Here is a 26,986-nt window from a genome sequence, read left to right as displayed (position 1 = left end):
GATTTGTTTATTATGTTGTTAAATATACGCAGGTGACTGGCATTGTTTGATTAAGGCAGAGATCACGGAATTGTGATGATGCAGAAGTAGGTTATTTATCTGTAGTCTACACCCCCTCTCCAAATGAGCAATTTACCCAGTACTGTTCCCCTGCCTTCTCCCATAACCCAGCACATTCTTCCTATTCAGATAACAGCAAAATGTGGCTTTTATACCAATTTACCTACATTCGCAAGAATATATGGCTAAGAGAGCCAAGGAATTCAACAATTTTTTTCCAGCAGCAGGGAGAGTCCACTCTCACATCCTGATCTCTCTTCAAAACCCTAATAATAATCTTTATTAATGTCACAAGTAGGCTTACATTAACACTGCAATGAAGCTACTGTGAAAATCCCCTAGTCGCCACACCCTGTGCCTGTTCGGGTACACAGAGGGAGAATTCAGAATGTCCAATTCACCTAACAAGCACGTCTTTTGGGACTTGCGGAAGGAAACCGGAGCGCCCGGAGGAAAACCACGCAGACACGGGGAGAATGTGCAGACTCCGCACAGACAGGGACCCAAGCCGGGAATCGAACAAGGGATCCTGGCGCTGTGAGGCAATGGTGCTAACCACTGTGCGGGGCCCCATATCTAAGGATGGCCTTGGAGAGGGTTCAGAGGAGGTTCACATGAATGATCCCCGGAATGAAGGACTTGTCATAAGAGGAATGGTTGAGTGACATCATCTTCCCCTTCCAAACCTTTTGTGTCTTGCATCACCTTGAGAACCCAGTTGTTCCGTATTTTGAATAATTTACCACAGTGATATTTTGAATCACATCTGAAACACTTATAAGAGACCATTAGACATATGAGCAGAATTAGACCACTCGGCCCATCGAATGTGCTCCGCCATTCAATATTTTTCTCATCCCCATTCTCCTGCCTTCTCCCATAACCCCTGATCAACCTGTCAATGATTTCCTGGGGTTCATTCTTTTATTATTATTCCATCCCTGTTGTCAGCGAGATCTCCCAGAAAAAGGTCTCCTTTCTCATTTCTTTCATCTGTGATTCTTCTGTTGTATTGAAGCCTGTGCCCTATATCTGAATAATCTTGAAATGCTGTGAACATTGGATCCTCCATATTTTGTGCCTTTGCCGACTGAACATTTGTACCAGGAAGCCATCAGAAACAACTGCTTTCCCAAGATTTTTTTTTGTGAAGCTTCAGACATCTGGGCCGGGATTCTCCCCTACCCGGCGGGGCGGGGGGTCCTGGCGGGATGGAGTGGCGGGAACCACTCCGGCGTCGGGCCGCCCCAAAGGTGCGGATTTCTCCCACCCCTGATCCAAAAATTGTCTATTTGTGAGAACTTTATTTAACCAGGAGCCCTGTCCATGTGCGACACTGCAGCACAATCGAACAATCTGGAAGCATTGTCCTGCTGATCATAAGGTGCCAATTCAGAGGATGTTGCCACTTTACACACGGTCCCAGTCATTCTTCTCAAAAGCAATTCCAGTTACAATCTTCTGTCTGAAAAAAGGTTCTTAGTTTCCAATCTTCAGCTTTAGGTAATGATTGTCTAATACCATGTTAGTGCATGCAAGCCAGATCATGAAGTACAACACAAGACAGATTGTTTTCCTAGATAGTAGTTTTATTCACATGGTGTAGCCTTGTACACCTCTAATTACTAACCGAGTCTCCCAATGATGCTCTTTATATATCATCCCCAGTCCTTAATCAAACAATGCCTATCACCTGTGTCTCTTCACCAGCATAATCAACAACCAGTAACATTCTCTCCATTAATACATTCCAGTTGTGGGAGATTGCCATGTGAAAATTGGGTGCAGAGTGTAACCATTATGAGGTTTATAAGATTACGTTTTGAGGCACTGGGGCAGGATTTTCCGCGCAGCCTGTCATGGAGGCAGCTGACTAGTGACTGGTGATGGGATCTTCTGGTCCCGTGTTGTCAACGGGGGTTTTCCGTTGAATGCACCCCTCACCCCGGGAAACCCGTGATGGGGGTGCACTGTCGACGGCACTGGGAGATCCTGCTGGCGTGAACGGCCAGAAAATTCCGGTCTCTGTCTTTAGTTTAAGGATGTTGACCATGCGACCGGTTTTGACATTTGCAGACAGCAAGCCTGGGTGCTTTGGTTGTTCCCAAATGAAAGAAGACCCAGATTGTTTTACCAGGAAAAAGGTTGGAGACAATTGCAGCAGCCTGTGTGGTAATGGTGATTAGACTGTGAGTCTCCAAAGCCCCAGAAAAGTATTGAGAATATCAGGTTGTAAATGGCATTACCATTGCTGAATCGACATTGTGGGAGTAACCATTGACCAGGAGCTGAACTGGACTAGCCATATTAATACTGTGGCTACCAGAGCAGGTCAGAAACTAGGAATCCTGCTGCGAGTAACTCACTTCCTTACTCCCCAAAACCTGTCCACCATCTACAAGGCCTGGATGAGTGCAGTTGCAACAGCACTAAAGAAGCTCGACACCATCCAGGACAAAGCAGCCCACTTGATTGGCATCCTATTCACAAACATTTGCTCCCTCCAGCAGTGACAAACAGTGGCAGCAGTGTGTACCATATACAAGATGCATTGCAGTAACTCACCAAGGTTCCTTAGACAGCACCTTCCAAACCACTATCATCTAGAAGGACAAGAGCAGCAGATATCTGGGAACACTACCACCTGAAGGTTCCCCTCCAAGCCACACACACACACCAAATGTATTGCCGTCCCTTCACTGTCACTGGGTCAAAATCCTAGAACTCCCTCCCTAACGTACAGTGGGTATACCTACACATTAGGGACATCAGCGGTTCAAGAAAGTGGCTCACCATCTTCTAAAGGGCAATTAGCGATGGACAATAAATGCTGGCTTAGCCAAATCGCCCATCCTAAAAATGAATTTTAAAAATGCCTCGGGAGCTAAGAATTACTGTGACTGAGTCTGGGAGAATTAACCGTTTAAATACACCTGTGAAGTGTGCTGTTTTGGTTGTGCTAACAGTAAAGAGGGAAAAGTTCTGCTCTGGTTTAAAGTATAAGTTGCTCACAAAAAATAGTATTTGGTCAATTATGATTTTAGTCTTGTGTTACAGTAAAAGTCTTGAACATGAAATCTTGTCCTTAAAATTTTAAATGTTATCCTTTCAGCTATTAACTGGAAGTTCACATTTTTAAAAATGTTATCAGTCTCTCGGGTATTGCAACAAAAGCGCTTTGAGAAGTTGGGAGATTAGGGAAGGCATTGTAGAAATGCAAGCTGTTTTAAAATTTGATATCTATCGCCTTTTCCGTTTTACATAAATGGAGTCCTTTACTTATTTTTTTCTGTTGTAAAGGCGGGGCCGCATAGATGGCGCGGCCGGCGCCGCATAACTGACGTCACCCGCGCATGCGTGGTTGCCGTCCTCTCTGAGTCCGCCCCACAAGAAGATGGGGGACGGATCTTGCGGGGCCGCGGAAGGAAGGAGGTCCTCCTTCAGAGAGGACGGCCCGACGATCGGTGCGCACCGATCGCGGGCCATGCAACATTTGAGGTACCCCCCGGTGCAGGATCCCCCCCCCCCACACCCCCGCAGGCCACCCTCCCCAGCGTTCACGCACCGTTCCCGATGGCAGCGACCAGGTGTGGACGGCGCCGGGGGGAATCCGCCGTTTTGGCCTGGCCGCTCGGCCCATCCGGGCCTCAGAATAGCGGGGGTGCCGGAGAATCGCCATTTTGGGTGTCTCCGGCGATTCTCCGGCCTGTGGCCCGCGAAACTCGACCGGGCCGTTCCCGCCGCTTGGGAGAATCGCGGGAGGGCGTCGGACCGGCGTCCCGGGAACTTTTGGCGGCCCAGGCGATTCTCCCAACCGGCGCGGGAGTGGAGAATCTCGCCCATTGCTCTGGTATGCAATGAGTTAATTCATTAGTCACTCAGCAAATTTCATGTAGGGAATAAAACCTCTCACGAAAATTAGAACTACATACACACACACATATATATATATAAAATATATATTGGGGGGGGGGGAGTTCATTTCTTTCCAATTTGTTTTATTTATTTAATGTTCAATTAGTAAAACTGCCTCTTCTGTCTCGCGATGGCGGCCAGATTCCTGGACTCCCCAGGAGACGGGCCATCTGGGGGCTGGGAGTCTGCTTGGGAATCTCCTCACTGCCAACTGGGTTCCCACCGCAAGCCACAAAACCGCCTGACTCCAGCTGCCAAGCTGTTCCACAAATAGACAAATGGCAATTAGACGTGTTTTTCTGTCAAAGTGTCTCTCACTAAGCTCTAATAAATTGCAGTTTGCTTTCATTTTTCTTTCCAGACAGAGCCTTTTACTAATGCATTTTTCTCCTCTTGAGCTAGTCTCTTGTCCTTACTTCTCCTCAGGTGATTCTTGTTTCCCCCACTCTCTGCCTGCATTTGACAATACTCCAAACTTTTTTCCTTCCTCTGTCCATTTGTGTGTCTCTTTCTCCCCTATGGCTGGTGTTTATGCTCCCCCACCGGTGCCTTTTCAGGCAGTGGGGGGCAGCGTGAAATTGAAGGGACGTGTTTCCCTCAAGTTCCCACCCACCTCAACTAGAGAGCGATTTTGCAGTTGGGTGGGCAAGGCCTCAGAAAGGAAGCCCGCCCTCACCCTAATTGAGGCCCTTAAGTGGCTAATAACCATTTCACACCCAGCCTAAAATGTTAGGCTGGTGGGAGGATTAAACTTGAGTGGGGGAAGGCTGAAATACTACAGAGTTAAATCTCAGGTGGGAAGGGAGGGGGAACACCTCAATCAAAAGCCCCCTTCCAAAATAGGGTGCCCACCCTTAATGTCTGGAGGCCCCCTGCCCACTGGTCTCCCCCCTGAGACCTTAATCATCCTCTGCTCCCACCCTTGTGGTAGTCACCACTGTTGTATTGTATATACCGCATACGAGGGGTATTACGGTAAGGCCCCTGTACTACAGGTACGGGGGTAGATCCCTGCCTGCTGGCTCCGCCCAGTAGGCGGAGTATAAATGTGTGGGCTCTCCGAGCTGCAGCCATTTTGGCAGGACGCTACACATCTCTGCGTAATAAAGCCACGATTACACTCTACTCTCATCTCGTCGTAATTGATAGTGCATCAACCCTGCCCCCCAGGCCTTCCCTACCCTCCCAGCCCTGAGACCCTTGAACTTACCTGGGCCGCTGATGCCCAGACGTGGGCTCAGGCATCCTCATGCATTTCTTCTTCTGTCGTTGTCAGATTGGCCGGCAGCTCTGTAAGGTGGGATTTCCTTTTGAGTGAAGGCGGATGTCCTGCCTGATGTGTTGGGTGTTCTGTATTATATTAACCAGTGGGCGATGGTCGGTCTCGACGGTGAATTGGGGAAGGCCGTACACATAATCATGAAACTTGATGACACCGGTCAAAAGGCCCAGGCACTCCTTTTCTATCTGTGCGTAGCGCTGTTCCGTGGGGGTCATGGCACGTGACGCATATGCAACGGGGGCCCATGATGAGGCCCCATCGCGTTGCAGGAGCACTGCCCCAATGCCAGATTGGCTGGCATTGGTCGAAATTTTTTGTGTCTTTCGCTGGATCAAAAAAAGCTAAGACCGGTGCCGTGGTGAGTTTGGTTTTGAGTTCTCTCCATTCACGCTCGTGGGCAGGAAGCCATTGAAAGTCTGTCGTCTTCCTGACCAGGTTCCTGAGAGCCGTGGTATGAGAGGCGAGGTTAGGGATGAACTTCCCTAGGAAGTTGACCATGCCCAGAAATTGGAGGACCGCCTTCTTGTCCTCTGGCGTTTTCATGGCTGTGATAGCAGCCACCTTGTCCGCATCCGGCCGCACACCCAACTGGGAGATGTGGTCCCCTAGGAACTTGAGTTCCGTCTGACCAAAGGAGCATTTGGCTCTGTAGAGGCGTAGGCCCTGCTCCCGTATGCGTTTGAACACGCGCTGGAGGCGACTGACATGCTCCTGGACCAAATGATTATGTCGTCGACATAAACGCGAACACCTTCAATGCCTTCCATCATTTGTTCCATGATCCTGTGGAAGACTTCTGAAACCGATATGATCCCAAACGGCATCCTGTTGTAACAATATCTGCCAAAGGGGGTGTTAAAGGTACACAGTTTCCTGCTGGATTTGTCGAGCTGTATTTGCCAGAATCCTTTCGAGGCGTCAAGTTTGGTGAAGAGCTTGGCGCGAGCCATCTCGCATGTGATCTCTTCACGCTTGGGAATTGGATAATGCTCCCTCATGATATTGCGATTCAGATCCTTGGGATCAATGCAAATTCTCAGCTCACTGGAAGGCTTTTTTACGCACACCATGGAACTGACCCAGTCGGTTGGTTCCGTAACTCTGGAGATCACTCCTTGGTCTTGGAGATCCTGCAGCTGCTGCTTGAGGCGGTCCTTGAGGGGTGCTGGGACTCTGCGAGGTGCATGCACCATAGGCATGGCGTTCTGTTTGAGTAGGATCTTATAAGTATATGGGAGCGTGCCCATGCCTTTGAAGAAGTCGCGGTGCTGGTCGATGATGGCGTCGAGTTGCGCCCAGAAGTCAGCGTCCTGGAAGGCAGGCGTGTCATCAGGAGAGAGAGAGAGTGAACTCTGAACGAGGTTCAACAGCTTGCACGTCTGTGCGCCAAGCAGGGAGTCTTTCGAAGAGCCCACGATCTCGAAAGGAAGGATGGCTTTCCATTGTGCGTCACTTCAAGTTGGCACGAGCCGGTAGCAGGAATGATGTTGCCATTGTAGTCCAATAGCTGGCAGGCCGATGGAAGGATGGCTGGTTTGACACGAAGGCTTTGGAAAGCAGACCACGCCATGAGATTGGCGGAGGCACCAGTGTCCAGGCGGAATCGTATTTGGGACCGGTTGACCGTCAGGGTGGCACACCATTCATCGTCTGGATCGATGCTGTATACCGACAGCGGCTGGTGTCTTTGCTTCGGGGACAGCCTGTTTTTCGTTACGACACCGACTCGAAAAGGCGCCTTCGGGTCCTCGGTGTCACTGCTGTGTGGGAGGTCGGAATCGGACTCGGTGACCGTGGGCTGAATTGCCCGAACATTCCTGCGAGGCTGGCTGAAGCGATATGAATTGGAAGGCTGAGCTGCTCGACAGCAGGCAGCATAGTGGCCAAGTCTGCCACATTGTAGACATTGTTGAGATTTTGCGGGGCATTGCCGCTTTAAATGGGCCGTGCCACAGTTGCCGCACGGCGTGACGTCAGCACGTTCGCTGCGCCACCGTGCATGCGCGGTGCGGTCGTGCGTGGTGCACGCCTGCGCATTACGTTCCTCCACGTCGCCGTCCCCTTGTTTGGTGCGTACAAGCGCGAGAGTCCGCGAAAAGTGCGCAAAATGGCCGTCCTCATCCAGGCTGAGGCCCTGGGGGTGCTCAATCACTTGGACCCGTTCCGCCTCGTGGGGACCTTGCCGCGCCATTTCAGCCGCTTGTATATGGGAATACCGACTCATGGTGTTTTCATGTAAGACACTGGTCTCGATGGCAGTCGCTAGGGTGAGTTGCTTTACTTTGAGGAGCTGCTGTCGTAGGGGGTCCGACTGAACACCGAAAACGATCTGGTCGCGTATCATGGAGTCGGAGGTGGGCCCGTAGCTGCAAGATTGCGCAAGGTTGCGGAGGTGCGTAAGAAAGGATTGGAAAGGTTCATCCTTACCCTGCAAACGCTGCTGGAACACGTAGCGTTCAAAACTTTCATTCACCTCTACGCCGCAGTGAGTGTCAAACTTGCGGAGGACCGTCTTGAACTTCATCTTGTCTTCATCATCTGCGAAGGTGAGAGAGTTGAAAATGTGGATGGCATGGTCCCCGGCCGTGGAGAGGAGAAGAGCAATCTTTCTGGTGTCCGAGGCGCCCTCCCTGCCCGTGGCTTCGAGGAAGAGCTGGAAGCGCTGTTTGAAAATCTTCCAGTTTGCCCCGAGGTTACCGGTGATGCGGAGCGGCGGCGGCAGGCTGATGTTGTCCATGTCGCAGGATGACGGAATGCTGGCGGAAGGCAGATCACTTGCAGGTAGGTCTAAGAAGTGCTAGTATCCCACCACGCCTGGTACCATGATGTGTTGGGTGTTCTGGATCACATACAGGTCACCAACACTTGAAATAGTGCAACACTATTTTATTGAATCATTAACTGTTTAAACTGACTTAGACTGTGGGTTAATACGATATTAGCTTTAACTAAAGACCTTTGCCTTGTCCTAACCAGTCGATGCACTCAGCACATGGTGAATGTCTGTGTTGCAGGCTGTGAGCTCTGTCCTCCTAGCTAGCTGCAGCTCGAATGAGCGGGAACTCTGATGCCCCCTGTCTTTATAGTGCATGTGCTCTCACTGGTGATTGGCTGCGGTGTTGTGTGTGTTGATTGGTCCCACTGTGTGTCCATCAGTGTGTGTCTGCACTATGATATACTGGTGTATATTATGACACTGCCTGAATGTGTAACACTCATTCGGGCACAAAATGGCTGCAGGACCCTTCTCACTGGTGGGATTTTGTGATCATACCGAAGGCCTCCCCCCCTCAGCGGGTTCCCTGGCAATGTGGCTGGTGGGCATTGCAAATGGCCATTGACTTCGGTAGGACAGAAAGAACCCACTGGTGACAAATGGCATTCCACCTCCATTCCACGGCAAACCCGCTGTGGGAGTGTCAGAAAATCCCTAGCCTATGACTCCATTTCTCTCTTTCCTTTCTGCCTCTTTTTCTCTTTGTCCAACAGCCTGTCTCTCTCTCTTTCTCTCCCTCTCCCACTATTTTCCTAGAAATTCTGACTCGTGTTGGAGTAAGGAGTCCAGCCACCCTCACTACACCTGTTCTCGGTGCTGATGGCCCTGAGTACTGCCGTAAACTAGTCAATGAGAGTGAGATCACAATTCAATCCTCTTCACACACACCATACTTAAGGGCTGGTTTAGCTAAGGGCTGGTTTAGCTCAGTGGGCTAGACAGTTGGGGCGGGATTCTCCGACCCCCGCCGGGCCTGAGAATCGGCGGGGGGGGGGGGCGGTGCGAATCCCGCCCCCGCACGCTGCCGAATTGTCTGGCGCCAGGACTTTGGCGGGGGCGGGAATCGCGCTGCGTCGGTCGGCGACCACTGGCAGCGCCCCCCCCCCCCCGGCGATTCTCCGGCCCGCGATGGGCCGAGTGGCCGCCCGTTTTAGGCCGGTCCCGCCGGCGTAAATTAGAGCTGGTACTTACCAGCAGGACCTGGCTCTGCGGGCAGCCTTCGGGGTCCTCGGGGGGATCTGGCCCGCGGTCGAGGCTCTTTTGCTCCGCACCGGCTGCTGTGGGCCTCCGCGATGGCCAGTGCGGAGGTGAACCCCGCTGTGCATGCGCTGGGATGAATACAGCACACGCTGGCGTTCCTGCGCATACGGCAACTCGGGCCGGCCGGCGGAGGCCCTTTTGTGGCAGTTGGCGCGGAGCCAACCCCACCGGCGCGGCCTAGCCCCTGAGGGTGCGGGGGATTCCGCACCTTCCTGGTGGCCCGACGCCGAGTCGTTCATGCCACTCCTCAGCGCCGGGACCGCACGCCCTGCCGGGTAGAATCCCGCCCCTGGTTTGTGATGCTGAACAAGGCCAGCAGCGCGGGTTCAATTTCCTTACCACCTTATCCGAACAGGCGCCGGAATATGGCGACTAGGGGTTTTTCACAGTAACTTCCTACTTGTGACAATAAAAAGTTATTATTATTACTTATGCTTATTTCCAAACATAGCTGTTGGACACATGAAAACCTGAACTGAAAATTTTGCCATTGTAACTTTCAGCTACTGAAGTCACTTGTAGCCTAACCACTGCCCTGGCTGAAATCCGACTGTTTCTCCTAAGTCTCTCACCCACTCCTCTCTTTCTCTCCCCCTTCCATTTTTCTGTGTTGTGTTTCACCCCGTTTCTCTCTTTTCCTCCTGTCTCTCTTGGACCAGATTGGCGATAGCTTATTCACAACCCTGAAATTACACATCACCAACATTATTTTAGATTATGGTTAATATTACAAAGTTCCTACCTCTTGTAGGAGGTGATCTCCATGCCAAACAGAAACAGGTCGAGCTCTCGTTTGAAGGAATTCAGCAAATTAATGTTCAGCGCGAAAGCTGCTATCCTGTTCGAAAGATTCATTATTCACTGGCAAAAGAAACACCTCCTGACATATAATCTAGTTTCTGTCCTTGCATAATTTGTAAGAATGGCCTCTGGTCTGCCCTAGCCTATTTATTATAACAAACGATCTGCCTCTCGGTACCTAGTCCCTAAATAGTCTCTAATTGGATATATGTATGAAAACAAGAGAAATATGAAAATGAAATCCTGTATGTCGAGTAAAATGGACAGTGTGAAAAGACTAGAGAAGGTCAGATTTTTCTTTCTTGGAGGAAAGAAGGTGAAGAGAAGACAGATGTTTGTAACTGTGAGGGGTCTTGCTGGAATAAATCAAGAAAAAATAATTCTAGTAGCAAGAGAGTCAGTAGCCATAAGACAGATCTAGCACGGTAGGTAATTAGCAAAAGGACCAGAGGGAAGATGACATTTTTTTTTATATACCAAGCTGGAAAGTACGGCCTGAAAGAATGACAGAAGCAGATTCAATAGGAACTTGGAAACTCGATTGGATGTACACTCAAAAATACAAGGCTGAATAGCTACCTTCTGGATTTTTTCAATCATGGCATGGAGTTAAACAGGAACCTGTAATTACAGCCCTTAAAATGTGTTAACAATTCCTCTTTATTGATACTCATTAGAACAGTTATTAAAACGTTCAATCTCGAGCTTGTGAACCATTTGCATGATGGAGGGTATCTAAACATAAATTAATTCATCTGGTCGCATTCATAGAATCCCTACAGTGCAGACGGAGGCCAGTTGGCCCATCGAGTCTGCACTGACCCTTGGAAAGAGCACCCCACCCAAGCCCAATCCCTCCCCACCCTATCCCTGTAGCCCCACCTGAGGACAATTCAGCATATCCAATCCACCTAACCTGCGCATCTTTGGACTGTGGGAGGAAACCCACGCAGCCATGGGAAGAATTTGCAAACTTCTCACAGACAGTCGGCCGAGGTCAGAATTGGACCCTGGTGCTGTGAGGTAGCAGTCCGAACCACTGTGCCACCGTGCCACCCGTATTACCCGTTGGCAATGCATAGTTGGTAGCAAAACCCAACATGGCGACAAGATGATTAACTGTTGACATTTTAGTCTGTGGCGCATTGCTTATTTTCTCCTGAAATAATGCCAGGAATATGACCTTTTTCAAGGACTGAGAGTTCCAACCAGCAGGATGACATTCTTAGCCAGCTCTCACCCTCTGCTGTCACCAGCTGTGGTTGATTTGCTCTTCCCTGTGCCAAGCACATTGAAGCAATGACATTGTAACAGGGAAGACCCAAGACATTTATTGCAATAAATGTTTCCGAATCAGAATATTATCAGGACTCTTTCTGATCCACCCAGGAAGATCCCAGGTTGACTTTTATTCCTACATTGTGTACACATTGCTTCAATGTTTTGTCTGATCGATTGTACTGAGATCTTCCTGGATGATCTGTAAATTGCAGAAAGAAAGGGGGATGGAAAGGGGGCAGAAGCTCAGGTGCTAGCTTGAGCAAGAGTCCATTTTGTTGGAAACCCCTTGATAGTTCCTTTTATATGTGGAAATATTTCACTTTTTTTAGGTCATTCCAATATGTGGTGACCTTTCTTCTGTCAAAATTGCCATGTACATAATATAAATCTCATGTCTCTATGCACCTCCGGTCAATTCTGTTCATTTTGAATGTTCTAATTTTTTATGGATATTGTTTAAGGAAACAAAACCCACTATACAGCCTCCTGCAGCGCTACCACTGGCAGAAGACTGCTATCAAATGTGACAAGTTTACATAGGCAATTTGCATTGTAAACAGAAACATACAATTTATTAAAAAAACAATTTCCATTATGGCTTTAAGGTGAGAACTGAATGAAGTCTGTGCACTCTGATCCAATTATTACCTGTACCCTCCAACTGTGCTTCACATTGATCTTGACTCACAAGGCCAAGGGAGATCAATTTGATATCTTATTTAAAATATTGCCCAGCACATACACACTTCCTGCCTACAAAGGTAAATTCTGTTAGCGTACATCATCGTAATTTAGTATGGTAATATTTCCCATTTCGGCTATGTGAGCTATTATGTTACAGTTGCAGGCTTTGCTGATCAGAATGCTCTATGATCACTCTACCAACTCTAACAGCAACGTATGTGTGTTTATATGTTCGTCAACTGATCATTGGCAATTCCGCCAGTGTACATGCAATGTACCAGTGCATCTGTGTTTGAAAGGAAAATCATATTCCACTTTCAGCAGGAATTTCCTTGAACATTCCATTCTGAGTTAGCTGACCTCAGACCGGGTACTAGGTATTACTAAAGAAGCTTCAATTGGCAGACTCAGTGGCCTAGAACTTGAATTGTGTCAGAACGGACAAACTAAAGTAAAACAAAATATAGTGCTTTTGCTGATCACTGGATGATCACAGAAATTGCCCATCGAGTTTGCGCCGGTCAAAAACCACCATCTAACTATTCTAATCCCATCTCCCAGCATTTGGCCCATAGCCTTGTCTGCCCTGGAATCACAAGAGCACATCTAAATACTCCTTAAATGTTCTGAGGGTCTCTGCCTCCCTTTCAGGCAGCGAGTTCCAGACTCCCACCCCCCTCTGGGTGAAAAGGTTTTTCCTCACATCCCCTCTAAACCTCCTGCCCCTTACCTTAAATCTCTGCCCCCTGGTCATTGACCCCTCCACCAAGGGGGAAAGTTTCTTCCTGTCTACTCTATCTGTGCCTCTCATAATTTTATACATCTCAATCAGTCTCCTCTGCTCCAAGGAAAACAATCCCAGTCTATCCAATCTCTCTTCATAGCTAAAACTCTCCAGCCCAGGTAACATCCCGGTAAATCTCCTCTGCACCCTTTCCAGTGCAATCACATCCCTCCTATGATGTGGATTCCAGGGGCGTCATTCTCCGACCCCCCGCCGGGTCGGAGAATGGCCGTTGGCCGCCGTGAATCCCGCCCCCGCCCCCGCCGAAGTCTCCGCTCCCGGAGATTGGGCGGGGGTGGGAATCGGGCCGCGCCGGTTGGCGGGACCCCCCGCTGGATTCTCTGGACCGGATGGGCCGAAGTCCCGCCCAGGAATTGCCTGTCCCGCCGACGTAAATCAGACCTGGTATTTACCGGCGGGACCAGGCGGCGTGGGCGGGCTCCGGGGTCCTGGGGGGGGGGCGCGGGGTGATCTGACCCCGGGGAGTGCCCCCACGGTGGCCTGGCCCGCGATCGGGGCCCACCGATCCGTGGGCGGGCCTGTGCCGTGGGGGCATTCTTTCCCTTCCGCCTCCGCTACGGCCTCCACCATGGCGGAGGCGGAAGAGAATCTCCCCACTGCGCATGCGCGGGAAACTGACAGCGGCCGCTGACGCTCCCGTGCATGCGCTGGAAAACTGACAGCGGCCGCTGATGCTCCCGCGCATGCGCCGCATTTCCGCGCCAGCTGGCGGGGAAACAAACGCCATTTCCGCCAGCTGGCGGGGCGGAAATCCCTCCGGCGTCGGCCTAGCCCCTCAATGTTGGGGCTAGGCCGCCAAAGATGCGGAGCCTTACGCACCTTTGGGCCGGCGCGATGCCCGTCTGATTGGCGGCGACTTTGGCGCCAGTCGGCGGACATCCCGCCGTTGGGGGAGAATTTCGCCCCAGATCTGCACACAATACTCTAGCTGTGGCCTAACTAACGTTTCATACAGTTCCAGCAAAACCTCCCTGTTCTTAAACTCTATGCCTCGGCTAATAAAGGCAAGTATACCATCTGCCTTCTTAACCACTGTATCCACCTGCTCTGCTACCTTAAGGGACGGCTGTACATCCACCAAGCTCCCTCTGATCCTCGGTGCTTCCCAGGGTCCTGCCATTTATCATGTATTCCCTTGCCTTGCTTGTCCTGCCCAAGTGCATCGCCTCACACTTATCCGGATTTGCCACTGATCAGCCCGTCTGACGAGCCGGTCTGCATCCTCCTGTAATCGAAGGCCATCCTCCTCACTATTTACCACCCCACCAAGTTTCGTATCATCCACAAATTTACTGGTCAACCCTCCTAAATTCACTTCTAAATCATTTATATAAACCACAAACAGCAAGGACCCCAACACTGATCCCTGCGGGACCCACTGGACGCAGGTTTCCAGTCAGAAAAACACCCCTCGACCATCACCCTCTGCTTCCTGCCACTCAGCCAATTTTGGATCCAATTTGCCAAATTTTCTTGGATCATTTGGGCTCTTACCTTCACTATTAGTCTCCCCTGTAAGGCCTCATCAAAAGCCTTGCTGAAGTCCAAGTAGGCTACCTCAAATGCATTTTCCTCACCTACACACCTGGTCACTTATTCAAAAAGTTGGTCGGACATGACCTCCCCTTCACAAAACCACGCTGACTGTTCCTGATTAATTCCCGCCTCTCCAAATGCAGATTAATTCTAACATACATAGAACATACAGTGTAGAAGGAGGCCATTCAGCCCATCGGGTCTGCACCGACCCACTTAAGCCCTCACTTCCACCCTATCCCCGTAACCCAAAAACCCCTCCTAACCTTTTTTTGGTCACTATGGCCAATTTATCATGGCCAATCCACCTAACCTGCATGTCCTTGGACTGTGGGAGGAAATCGGAGCACCCGGAGGAAACCCACGCGGACACGGGGAGAACGTGCAGACTCCGCACAGACAGTGACCCAGCGGGAAATCAAACCCGGGACGCTGGCGCTGTGAAGCCACAGTGCTATCCACTTGTGCTACCGAGCTGTCTCTCAGAATTGCTTCCAATAGTTTCCTTACCACTGACTGACTGACCTGTAGTTTCCTGGTTTATCCCTTCCTCCCTTCTTGAATAAAGGCATCACATTGACTATCCTGCTGTCCTCCGGGAACCTCTCCTGTGGCCAAAGAGCAATTGAAAATTATTGCCCGCGCCCCTGCTATTTCCTCCCTTGCCTCACTCACCAGCCTAGGGTATATTTCATCTGGCCCTGGATATTTGTCTATTTTTAACCCTGCCAGACCACTCAGAACCTCCTCTCTGTCTCTGTTAATCTGTTAATTTTATTACAGTCCTTCTCTCTGATTTCTATACCCACACTGTCCCTCTTACGAGTGAACACTGACACAAAGTATTCATTTAGGACCCTACCTACATCCCCCGGCTCCACACACAAATTACCACCATGGTCCCTTAGTGGGCCCTCCTCTTTCCCTAGTTATCTTTTTACCCTTAATGTACTTGAAAACATCTTAGGATTTTCCTTTATTTTACCTGCCAGTGTCGTTTTATATCACCTTCTTGGTCTCCTAATTTCCTTCTTAAGTTCCTTCTTGCACACTCTATACGCCTCTGGGTCTTCTGGTGTTTTGAGCCCTCAATATCAGCCATTAGCCTCTCTTTTTCTCCTAATTCAATGCTGTATATCCCTCAATATCCATGGTTCACTGAATTTATTGGTCTCATCCATTTTCTTGATTGGAACATGTTGGCCCCGTGCTCTCCCTATTTCCTTCTTGAATGTTCCCCAGTTCTGTCACAGATTTACCCAAAAGTGCCTGCTTCCAGTCTGCTCTGGCCAAATCATATCTGATCTTATTAAAATTGGCGTTCCCTCAATTTAGATCTTTGATCTCAGGCCCATAGGGGTGGCACAGTGATTATCACTGCATCACAGCTCCAGGGACCCAGGTTCAATTCTGGCCTCAGGTGACTGTGTGGAGTCTGCACTTTCTACCCGTGTCTGCGTGGGTTTCCTCGGGGTGCTCTGGTGTCCTCCCGCAGTCCAAGATTTGGTGGATTGGCCATGCTATCTTGCCCCTTAGTGTCTACAAAAAGGTTAGGTGGGGTTACTGGGATTTGAGGGGTTTAAACACAGGTCCCTTTATTTAGGGGGTCTCTGAAGGGGTGGTCCCTTTACTTAGGGGGTGTCTGTGGGGTCCCCCTATTTAGGGGTCTCTGGGGAGTGCGGATGGGTTGGGTCACCCCTGTACTTGGGGGGTGGGACCCAGAAAATCCAGGGATGGGGGGCTGATTTGCGATGCGGGGGTGGGGCGCTAGAGGCTGAATTGCAATGAGGGGGTGGCCAGCGTGGGAACTTGCCTGCTCAAAATGGTGGCCATGCCTAAATTTGTATGGCGAAGCACAGTGAATTGCTTGGGAGCACAAATCAGTTCCAAATCACCTCTGGCGGGAGAACGTAAGTCTCCCAAACGGAGAATCCCGGCCGTGGTTACTGTTGTAATGTAAGACCTACAATGGTCTGCTTAAGGAGCCACTAATTAAACCTTGTGTAGGCTTGATTTGCCTGAAGGTAGCCTGTTGGTGTCTACTGTATTGAGGGTAAATCAATTTGAATCAGGTGTTAATCAGGTTTTGGGTCCCCTATTTCCATACAGGCCGAGTACATATTTCACGTGGAGTCTCGGATGCCTCTTTTGAAGCCTATATATAACAGATATGTACTTCTAGCTCAGAATACAGGTGCACCTCTCACCATATTGGGTGGTTTCCAGTCCGATGTCTCAGATTAGGAATGATTAGGAATGGACAGGCTGGAGGGGGAGAAACTGTTCCCACATATAAAAGGTGGCACGGTGGTTAGCACCTCACAGTGCCAGGGACCCGGGCTCAATTCCAACGTCGGATGACTCTGTGTGGAGTTTGCACTTTCTCCCCGTGTCTGCGTGGGTTTCCTCCGGGTGCTCCATTGTACTCCCACAAGTCCAAAGATGTGCTGGCTAGGTGAATTGGTCATGATAAATTTCCCCTTCGTGTGGGACTGCAGGAATAGGGTGGGGGATTAGACCTAGGTGGCGTGGTCATTTGAATGGTCGGTGGTGACGCAATGGGCCGAATGGCCTCCATCTGCACTGAAGGGATTCTCTGAGTGACATCGGGAAGGCACAGATTTAAAGTATTTGGCAAAGATGGTGGTTAAGGTCTGGAATGCAATGCCTGAGAGTATGGTGGAGACCGTTCCAATTGAAGCATTGAAAAGGCAATAAGACTGTAATCTGAGAGGGAAGAATGTGCGGGATTAAAGGGAGAAGGCAGGGGAATGGACAACGGGAACTGCACATTCGGAGGGCTTGTGCAGACACAATGGGCCGAATGGTCTCCTTCAGTGCTGTAACAATCCTGTGATTTCCATTTCCAATCCCAATCCCGTGACTCCTGCACATAGTACCCACGTGCGAAACTCTGATGGGAACACAGACAGGCTTGTCTCTGAGGCCTTTTCTGATCGAATAGCCCAAATCGTCTAATACTGGTGAACTGTAGGGTCCAGGGTCAAGCTGATGTTCCTGGAGGTTCTCTCTCTTGCATAACGAGGCTCAGGAGCAGATTTGGATTGATGCAAGGAACTCAGTAGGAATGGGGAAGACAATTGCATGAAAGTAGCATTTAAAGGGAAAGGACAAATAATCAGAACAGGTAGAAAAAAATGTTTGGAAAGGCTCGGAAGAGATTTTCAGTGGTATGAAGGGGAAGGGAACTTAGACATGATGGTGCTGCATGAGACGCTTGCTCACTGTGCCAAAGGTATTATATACTTCTAGGTCAACACAGCAGCTTGCTGGACAAGTATGCTTACTATTGAAGTCAATGGCATTGCCAACCCTACGCTGCATGATATCAGATAATGACATTCTAGCATCTTTTACATCACAGAGTACTTACAGATAATTAAGTGGTTTTGAAGTATAGTCCCTGTTGAAGAAAATGAGGCTGCCAATTTGTGCAACCAGCTTCCACAAACAGCTATGTGATAATAACTAGGTATTCAATTTAGTGATATTTGATGAGTGATCGATATTGGTCAGGGCACCAGGGATAATAACTTCCCTGCACTTCTTCAAAATAATGCCAAGGTGGTGGCACGATAGCACAGTGGTTAGCACTGCTGCCTCACGGCGCCGAGGTCCCAGGTTCGATCCTGGCCCCGGGTCACTGTCTGTGTGGAGTTTGCACATTCTCCCCGTGTCTGCGTGGGTCTCACCCCTACAAACCAAAGGTGTGCAGGGTAGGTGGATTGGCCACGCTAAATTGCCCCTTAATTGGAAAAAAAAATAATTGGATATTCTAAATTTATTTAAAAAAACAAAATAATGCCAAGGAATCTTCTACATCCACAGGAGGGCAGATGGGACGTTTGGTTTAATGTCTCATTCGAGAGCTCAGACAGTTGGCACTGTCCGTTCTGCACCGGAGTACCTGTCTAGATTTTGCACTCAGGTTTCGGGAATGGAACTTTAACTCACACCTTCTGGCTGAGATGTGAAACACAGACTGAAGCCATGCCTGAAGTCACACAGCACAACTCTGTTTCGGCTCCCTGCTGACCCAGACTCGATGAAGTCATTTCTCCATGGCCATTGCCAGTTAAGATGCTAGCTCCTAGAGTTGTGGTTGGTAGTATCCTGTCCAATGTTTCCAATCGGAATATGCTGGGTGTCGCTCATACTAGCATGCCTTCTCTCATTTAGTGTGACTGAAAGCGTGGCCTATTATGATTGGAGTGCTTCTGAGCATGTATCTAACTTTGTAGTTAAATGGACATTGATGTGTCTTCGCAGCAGGGGCTGGTTTAGCACAGGGCTAAATCGCTGGCTTTGAAAGCAGACCAAGGCAGGCCAGCAGCACGGTTCAATTCCCGTACCAGCCTCCCCGAACAGGCGCCGGAATGTGGCGACTAGGAGCTTTTCGCAGTAACTTCATTTGAAGCCTACTTGTGGCAATAAGCGATTTTCATTTCATTTCAGTACCATTGGACCTATTGTCCCAGTATTCACTGAGGACAGGAGCTTCCCCATGTACCAATTACCTGACCAAGCATCTCCTGTCTGCCTTCTTACTTGAAGATGCAGGTGTAAGGTTCCGGGGGGTGCAGAATGACCTCCTCATCTGCAGACTGGCACTCTGTGTTGATCCTTCTTCTGTCAAACACTTTGAATGCTGCTCACGTGGAAGATAAACCAGCTGGTAGGGCTATCTGCCAGTAATTGTATTCCTCACCGAAGCATTAAAGTGTAGCAAAAGTAAAACGTGTACAATGGTAACTATAAGAAGTGTACTGTAGCCTGGTTGTATATGGTACCAGACCGGCAACCCAGAGGTGATGAGGGCAAATCCCATGTTAAGTCAGGTCATTTGTGACTCTTCCCCAGAAAATGCCCAAGAAAGCTGCTGAATGAGCATCTAACCTCTGCAGGGAAGGGACTCCACTTCTCCCTGCTCTAGCCAGCTGATTTACCAGTCGTACACGTCCTTACTGTCCAATGCTCCATTGGCTCTCTGTCCAGCTATTTCCTTTTGTTTTCCTCCTTGGGGAAACTATTTATTTGTTGCACATTCCAAAGTTGCTCTAATGTCACAAAGAGTCAACAACTAATAGTGCCTATAATGCTGGCTACTCACCTTCCCAAAGCCTATAGATGTCAGCTCAGCCAAAGTTCTGCTCCCAGTGTGCTGACTTTCAACTAATCTTACAGCAACTCACATTTAAAATCCTCACCCTGGTGTTCAACCGCTGCATGGCCTTACCACTCCCTATTTCTGAAACCTCCGCCAGCTTTATAACTCTCCAAGATCTCGGTATTCCTCTGGTTTTGGCCTCATTCGCACACCCCATTTCCTTTGCCCCTCCTTTGGTTGTCAGGCCTTCTGTTTCCACCTATAAAAGACTCCTCCAAATCTACCTATTTGATCAAGCGTTTGATCAGCTTGTGTGGATTGATGTCAGCTTGTTTGATAACTCTCTTCTTGAATTGGCAGCACGGTAGCACAAGTGGTTAGCACTGTGGCTTCACAGCGCCAGGGTCCCAGGTTCAATTCCCCGCTGGGTCACTGTCTGTGCGGAGTCTGCACGTTCTCCCCGTGTCTGCGTGGGTTTCCTCCGGGTGCTCCGGTTTCCTCCCACATTCCAAAGACGTGCAGGTTAGGTGGATTGGCCATGATGAATTGCCCTTAGTGACCAAAAAGGTTAGGAGGGGTTATTGGGTTACGGAGATAGGGTGGAAGTGAGGGCTTAAGTGGGTCGGTGCAGACTCGATGGGCCGAATAGCCTATGTTCGATGATCTTTTATTGCATTAAAGGTACTATGACCTTACAGCAACTTTGGATTGTGCAACAATTTCCCACATGCTAAGGAAAAGAAATTAAATGTAGTTGGCCAGAGAGCTCTAGGTAAATGTGATTTTAACATTAGTTTTGGCAGATGTGATGGCTGGCTATCATGTAATAGCCGCCTTTCAAACTTTCCCCTGTAGTGGACGGTGTTGGGAGTGGGGGGACGACGAATTTCTATCAATGAGTTTCTTTGTCCCGGTTTTTCTTGGCATTTCCCTTCTGTGGGCACCTTATACCGTCGATCAGATGGGATTTTACATAAAATATTCCCAGATACTGGTCTCAAAGGACCAAAAATGAAGTACCCTGGTGGGAGCCTCCTCGTGTGTGCTGTCTCCTTACAGACCGCCACTGGAAGCAGAGGTACACATGTCTGCTTTTAAACATCTCAGTTTGGAACACCATGGATAGAAAATGGATTGGATTCCTCGCCTGGTGGCGCTGGTAGTGGCGTTCCTGATGCAACGGAGAATCTAGTGCCAGGGAGAAAACGGGATTCGTTTCCGAAGCTCCAACCCCTCCCTCTGGTGTCGGGATCGAGGTTCGCTCATGAAGACACATTTGCATCTTATTAATGGGCCAGGATTCTCCAGGCCCTCGTGATTCTACGGTCCTCTGGGCCAGGAAACACATGGGCGAGAATTAGTGCTGCTCCTGACAAGTGTTTACCTGACCTGGTGGATCTCGCGGTGGGCAAAGGGGGTAACTCTTTAAGGGAGGTGCTTTCCCCCAAAGTTCATTACCTCCCCCCACCCAGCCACCCTCCCCCACCCATTAACAATGTAAGACCTGCCCACCCCACCCCCATCAGACCACCACCCTATCAGAGACCCCCTAATTATAGAGACCCCCTAATTACAGAGACCCCCTAATATAGAGAGCCCCACAGATCCCCTAAATAATGGGACTCCCCTCAAAAACCCTTTAAATAAAGACCCGAGACACTTAATTAAAGAGACCCCCCCCCCCACCCCCCACAGACCCTGAAATAAAGAGATTCCCACACAGACTCTCCAGAAGAGAGACCCCTGTCTAGAAACTAGAGAGCAGTCCAGATAGAGACAGTGAAAAAAAAATCACAGCTTTAACACTCACCTGGGCAATACACCTCCTTGCTCAGGCAGAGGAAGCAGCATCTGTCAATTCCTGGAAAGAGAAAACCAGTCAGCTGGGTTTAAACCCGCTCAGATCTTTGATCTGCAAGCCATTCATTCATTTCTCTTTGATATTGATGTTACTAGACTGTGATTGACAGCTTCCACAGCTGTCAGCTTTGTTCCATTCATCGCCCTTCACCGTTGTGTAACTTTGAAGTGGTTAGCTGTGAAACCATCAGCAATGTTTATAAACATCAAGCTTTGATTGATAGCTCCTGGACCACATCAAAGAGAGATAACTGCTTCGGAATGGGTGCCAATCCCGTTTTCTGCCCAATGCTGGATTCTCCACCACCTGCTGCTGGTAACGGAGTTCCCGATGCCAGAGAGAATCCAGCCCAAGATGTGGAATAATATTTACCATTTTTTTGTTTTCAATCGTAATTTTTTTTTTTTCTTATTCATTCATGGGATGTGAGCATCACTAGAATGGCCAGCCAGCACACCCCCAATTGCCCTTGAGAAGGTGCCAGTGATCCACCTTCTTGATCTGGCGAAGTCCATGTGGTGAAGGTACTCCCACGAGGTAGAGGGTCGTCGCATTTTAACAGAGCGATGATGAAGGATTGGAAAGATAGGATGGTGTGTGACTTGGAGGGGAATGTGCAAGTTGTGGTATCCCCATGTACCTGCCGTCCTTGTCCTAGATGGTGTTGGTTGTGGGTTTAGGTATTTGCAAAGCCTTGACGAGTTGCTGCAGTTCACCTTGTAAATGGTTTACACTGCAGCCATGGTTCGCTGGTGATGGAAGAAGAGAATGTTTAGGATGGCGTGTCAATCATGTGGTCTACTTTGTCTTAGATGGAGTCAAGTTCTTGAATGTTATTGAAGCTTCACGCATTGAAGTGGAGAATATTTAATCACACTTTACTGAGGAGGACTTTGTAGGATAGACAGGGTTGTGTGTCATGTGTGGTACCTCGGTCAATGCCAAATGGTCTGTTTATTCTTATTGTACCTTGCAGCAGTTTAATACAAGAGTGGGCTGCGAGGCCAATTCAGAGAACAGTAAAGACTGAAGCACCAAAATATGATTAATGGGGTCAATAAACCACCTCAGCCCCTGCTATGGCCATCGGGCAGGAAGGTCTCGATGGTGCCCGGGGACATCGAATGCCCCCGGTCCAGGGACATCTGGCCACGAATGTAGCAACAGAAGCGGGGCAGGGCAGACAGTCAGATCGGACAACCCCCTCGGTCGCCCGCTGCCTGGGCCTGTCAAAACTGAAAGTGGCTTTATAAGGTCACAAAGAGTCCACATCGAATTTGTAGCAATGAAAATGTTATTTTACAACTACTATTAGCTCCCTACTGGGTCTTCTAGTCGGTGCCTTAGTTGCCGACTCTATTTATACATATCCCCCTTATCGGGAGGGCTAGTATTCTGCAAGATCTACAGGGTAGATAATCATTCCCACCCCGTGTGGGTTATAACAAGTGGAATGGTTGATTCCTTCGCGAGATTTCACAGGTGGGTAAGGGCCCACAATACAGCAGATTTAAAGAGATCTTTTAAAGTGTGCATGAATTAACGGGAACTATTCTTGTTTCAGTTTCTTATAGCTGAGAGTGATCGAGGGGGACTATGCAACATTGACTGCTCCAGAGCTCAACAGAAGCCAGTCTGCGGGAGTGACAGGAAGCTCTACAAATCCCACTGTGCCTTCCAGCGAGCAAAATGCCGGGACCCGACCCTCGAAACAATGCCACGGAGTCGATGCAGTGGTAAGGATGGGAAAGCCAGGGCAGGGCTGATTTATCCATTAGTCAGTGATCTATTAGCTCTTGGCCCTTCACTGGCTTCACCCTCCCCGTCTTTCTACCCTCCTCCAGTCCTACACTTTTCTGAGAACTCTGCTTTCCTAAAATTCTGACCTCTAAATTTCACTCATTGCTGGTTGTGTCTACATATGCTCGGATCCTCCCCAAACCTCTCCACCTCTCTACTTCTCTTTCCTCTCCTGGAAACCTACCTCTTTGACCAAGCCTTTAGACACCTGTCCTCATATTTTCTTTTGTGATTTTGTGTCAAATTATAACTGACGTCCCAAATGTTGGGACATTACGCGACGTCAAAGCTGCTGAATAAATGTAAGATGTTCTAGACCATAGAACATAGAAAAATACAGCACAGAACAGGCCCTTCGGCCCACGATGTTGTGCCGAACCTTTGTCCTAGATTAATCATAGATTATCATAAAATTTACAGTGCAGAAGGAGGCCATTCGGCCCATTGAGTCTGCACCGGCTCTTGGAAAGAGCACCCTACCCAAGGTCAACACCTCCACCCAACACTAAGGGCAATTTTGGACACTAAGGGCAATTTATTATGGCCAATCCACCTAACCTGCACATCTTTGGACTGTGGGAGGAAACCGGAGCACCCGGAGGAAACCCACGCACACACGGGGAGGATGTGCAGACTCCGCACAGACAGTGACCCAAGCCGGAATCGAACCTGGGACCCTGGAGCTGTGAAGCAATTGTGCTATCCACAATGCTACCGTGCTGCCCTTAAGAACAAATTAATCTACACTATATCATTCTACCGTAATCCATGTACCTATCCAATAGCTGCTTGAAGGTCCCTAATATTTCCGACTCAACTACTTCCACAGGCAGTGCATTCCATGCCCCCACTACTCTCTGGGTAAAGAACCTACCTCTGACATCCCCCCTATATCTTCCACCATTCACCTTAAATTTATGTCCCCTTGTAATGGTTTGTTCCACCCGGGGAAAAAGTCTCTGACTGTCTACTCTATCTATTCCTCTGATCATCTTATAAACCTCTATCAAGTCGCCCCTCATCCTTCTCCGTTCTAATGAGAAAAGGCCAAGCACCCTCAACCTTTCCTCGTAAGATCTACTCGCCATTCCAGGCAACATCCTGGTAAATCTCCTTTGCACCTTTTCCAAAGCTTCCGCATCCTTCCTAAAATGAGGCGACCAGAACTGTACACAGTTCTGTCACAGCTCCAGAATTCCCATTCTCAACAAACACCGTGATCTTTTTCCAAGCACTTGGATAATTTTGTTTGGCAAAACCCTCCCTTGCTCCCACATCTGTGCTGAGACCTGACCTTACTGAATTGTACCATACCACACTTTTAAATGGACATCATCACCCCGCCTTTCAAAAGGCCTTCTTATACTTTAGCAAACATTGATGCTGTAGGTTTGAGTTGTCATCACGACCCTTTCATAGATGGCTGTCATGTTTCTGAATGGACTGTCACACTCATTCTAAAGCTATGCACCTAATAAGAGCTCTTTCAAAATTATGAAGGGACTCAATTTTGGTGAGCAGAGAGAATTTACAGGACAAATTTAAGATAGGCACTAATAAATTCAACAGGAAATTCAGGAGAAACCTCTTTATCCAGAGAATGTTGAAATGTGACAGTGCTTACTGAAAGGAATAGTTCATAGAATCACGGCAGTGCAGGAGGCCATTCAGCCCATCTAGTCTGCACTGGCCCTTAGAAAGAGCACCCTACTTAAGCCCACGTCTCCCCCCAAACCCGTAACCCCACCTAGCGTTTTGGACACTAAGGGGCAATTTATAATATAATATAACCTTTATTATTGTCACAAGTTGGCTTACATTAACACTGCAATGAAGTTACTGTGAAAATCCCCGAGTCGCCACATTCCGGCGCCTGTTCGGGTACACAGAGTGAGAATTCAGAATGTCCAATTCATCTAACATGCACTTCTTTCGGGACTTGTGGGAGGAAACCGGAGCACCCGGAGGAAACCCACGCAGACACGGGGAGAACGTGCAGACTCCGCACAGACAGTGACCCAAGCCGGGAATCAAACTTGGGACCCTGGAGCTGTGAAGCACCTGCTGACTACTGTGCCACCTGTGCCATTGAGGTGAATAGCTCAGATGCCTTTAATGGAAAGATAGATATATACATGAAGGGGATAGAAACATATGCAGAAAGGGTTAGATGACAGGTTGGTGTGGGGGACAAAACAGCGACTTTGACCTTGTGACCTGTCAACATGTTGTAAATTCTTTATAATGTTTCCACGGAGTTTTGCTCCTTGTTAGTGTCATTGCAGAGAAGAACTCCAGTCTGAATTGCCTCCATGCGCAGTCGGATAGGAACATGGAGGGGGGGGGGGGGAGAGACCACAGTTATTTGTCAGACAGGTGCCTGTAGGACACATCCGTCCACTCCATTTTAGTCACGTATAAGTCATCTGTTGAAATACGGTGTGACAGGATAATGTTAAATCATTGGAGCAATTAGCTGGGCGTTTCTTGGATAACTCCTCGAGGGATTTCTCTGACCGAGACTGCCCCAAAATTTAACACTTTCCATAAATCTCACTGCAGGGCAAAGGATCAATTTCTGTCTGGTTTTTGTGACAGCAAACACTGTTTTCCCCGTGTAGGGTCTCTGCAAACAATAAGAAAACTGTAGGCAACTTGCCCCAATGCACGGGTGGGGCAGATGAATTGAGGAGGGCATCTGCATTTACCACCCTCTTCCGCCGCCTGAAAGGCAGTCACTGACTTCCACTGAGTGGGCAGAATCATTCGCTCGCGGTGGGTGTCTTGCCCGCTGACTGAAAAAGCGACGAGACACCCGTTCTGACTCTGAGGAGGAAGCCGCATTTTCTGCCCATCAGGCGGTTAAGTGGACAGTGGAAGGCCTTCTTCCGGACTGAAGACCCTAGAAGCCGATTTTTCCTGCCTGCTGAGAGGCCAGCATCAAAGAGGTCATGCCTGTTGCCAAAACAATCCCCAGAGTCATGGATTCATCATTCCAGGATCATGGAACAACCCAGGATAAAGATAAGTTTGGGGGCAGGGGGAGAGGTTGTGAGGACAGGGGTGCCCCGGGGGTCAGCAACATCCCTGCCCCATATCATATTAGTGCAGATTGAGGGACCCAACCCTGAGCTGATAGGCAGCCCACAGTTTTACCAGTTGTGTAGGCCGCATGTTAGCATTGTGGATAGCACAATTGCTTCACAGCTCCAGGGTCCCAGGTTCGATTCCGGCTTGGGTCACTGTCTGTGCGGAGTCTGCACATCCTCCCCGTGTGCACGTGGGTTTCCTCCGGGTGCTCCGGTTTCCTCCCACAGTCCAAAGATGTGCAGGTTAGGTGGATTGGCCTTGATAAATTGCCCTTAGTGTCCAAAATTGCCCTTAGTGTTGGGTGGGGTTACTGGGTTATGGGGATAGGGTGGAGGTGTCCTTGGGTAGGGTGCTCTTTCCAGGAGCCGGTGCAGACTCGATGGGCCGAATAGCCTCCTTCTGCACTGTAAATTCTATGATATTTAACAGGCCTGCCTGGAGCTGGGGTTGCAGCGGAGGCTGTGACACGGCCCTTAAGTGGTCATTAATTGGAGCTGGAATGGGAAAATAGGAACATAGGAAATTGAACAGGAGAAGGCCATTCAGCCCCTCGGGACTGCTCCTAGGTCAACCAGCGGCCTTTCCACCCAGAACTTACTTTCAGTGAAGGCGGGAAAGCTTTGGGGATCAGTCCTGACACCAAACCACCGAATTGCTGCGTGGCTGCCTCCTTCCTCACCTCTCCGCAGCCACAGGGTTTGAGCGTT

The 26,986-nt window shown here is 49.1% G+C and overlaps 1 protein-coding gene across 4 annotated transcripts in view; it reads left to right on the top strand.

Annotated features, from left to right (window-relative positions):
• LOC140402307 (SPARC-related modular calcium-binding protein 1-like) overlaps positions 1–26,986 on the top strand; it is a 300,157-nt gene that overhangs the window by 232,105 nt on the left and 41,066 nt on the right. For all 4 annotated transcript variants that reach the window (XM_072489986.1, XM_072489985.1, XM_072489987.1 and 1 more), the window contains exon 2: positions 22,954–23,125. In XM_072489986.1, the coding sequence (XP_072346087.1) occupies positions 22,954–23,125 (172 nt within the window). The remainder of the gene's footprint in view (positions 1–22,953; positions 23,126–26,986) is intronic.

Source organism: Scyliorhinus torazame, chromosome 25, assembly GCF_047496885.1.
Source record: "Scyliorhinus torazame isolate Kashiwa2021f chromosome 25, sScyTor2.1, whole genome shotgun sequence".
Taxonomy (NCBI): Eukaryota; Metazoa; Chordata; class Chondrichthyes; order Carcharhiniformes; family Scyliorhinidae; genus Scyliorhinus; species Scyliorhinus torazame.
This window is presented reverse-complemented; position numbering and strand designations above follow the sequence as displayed.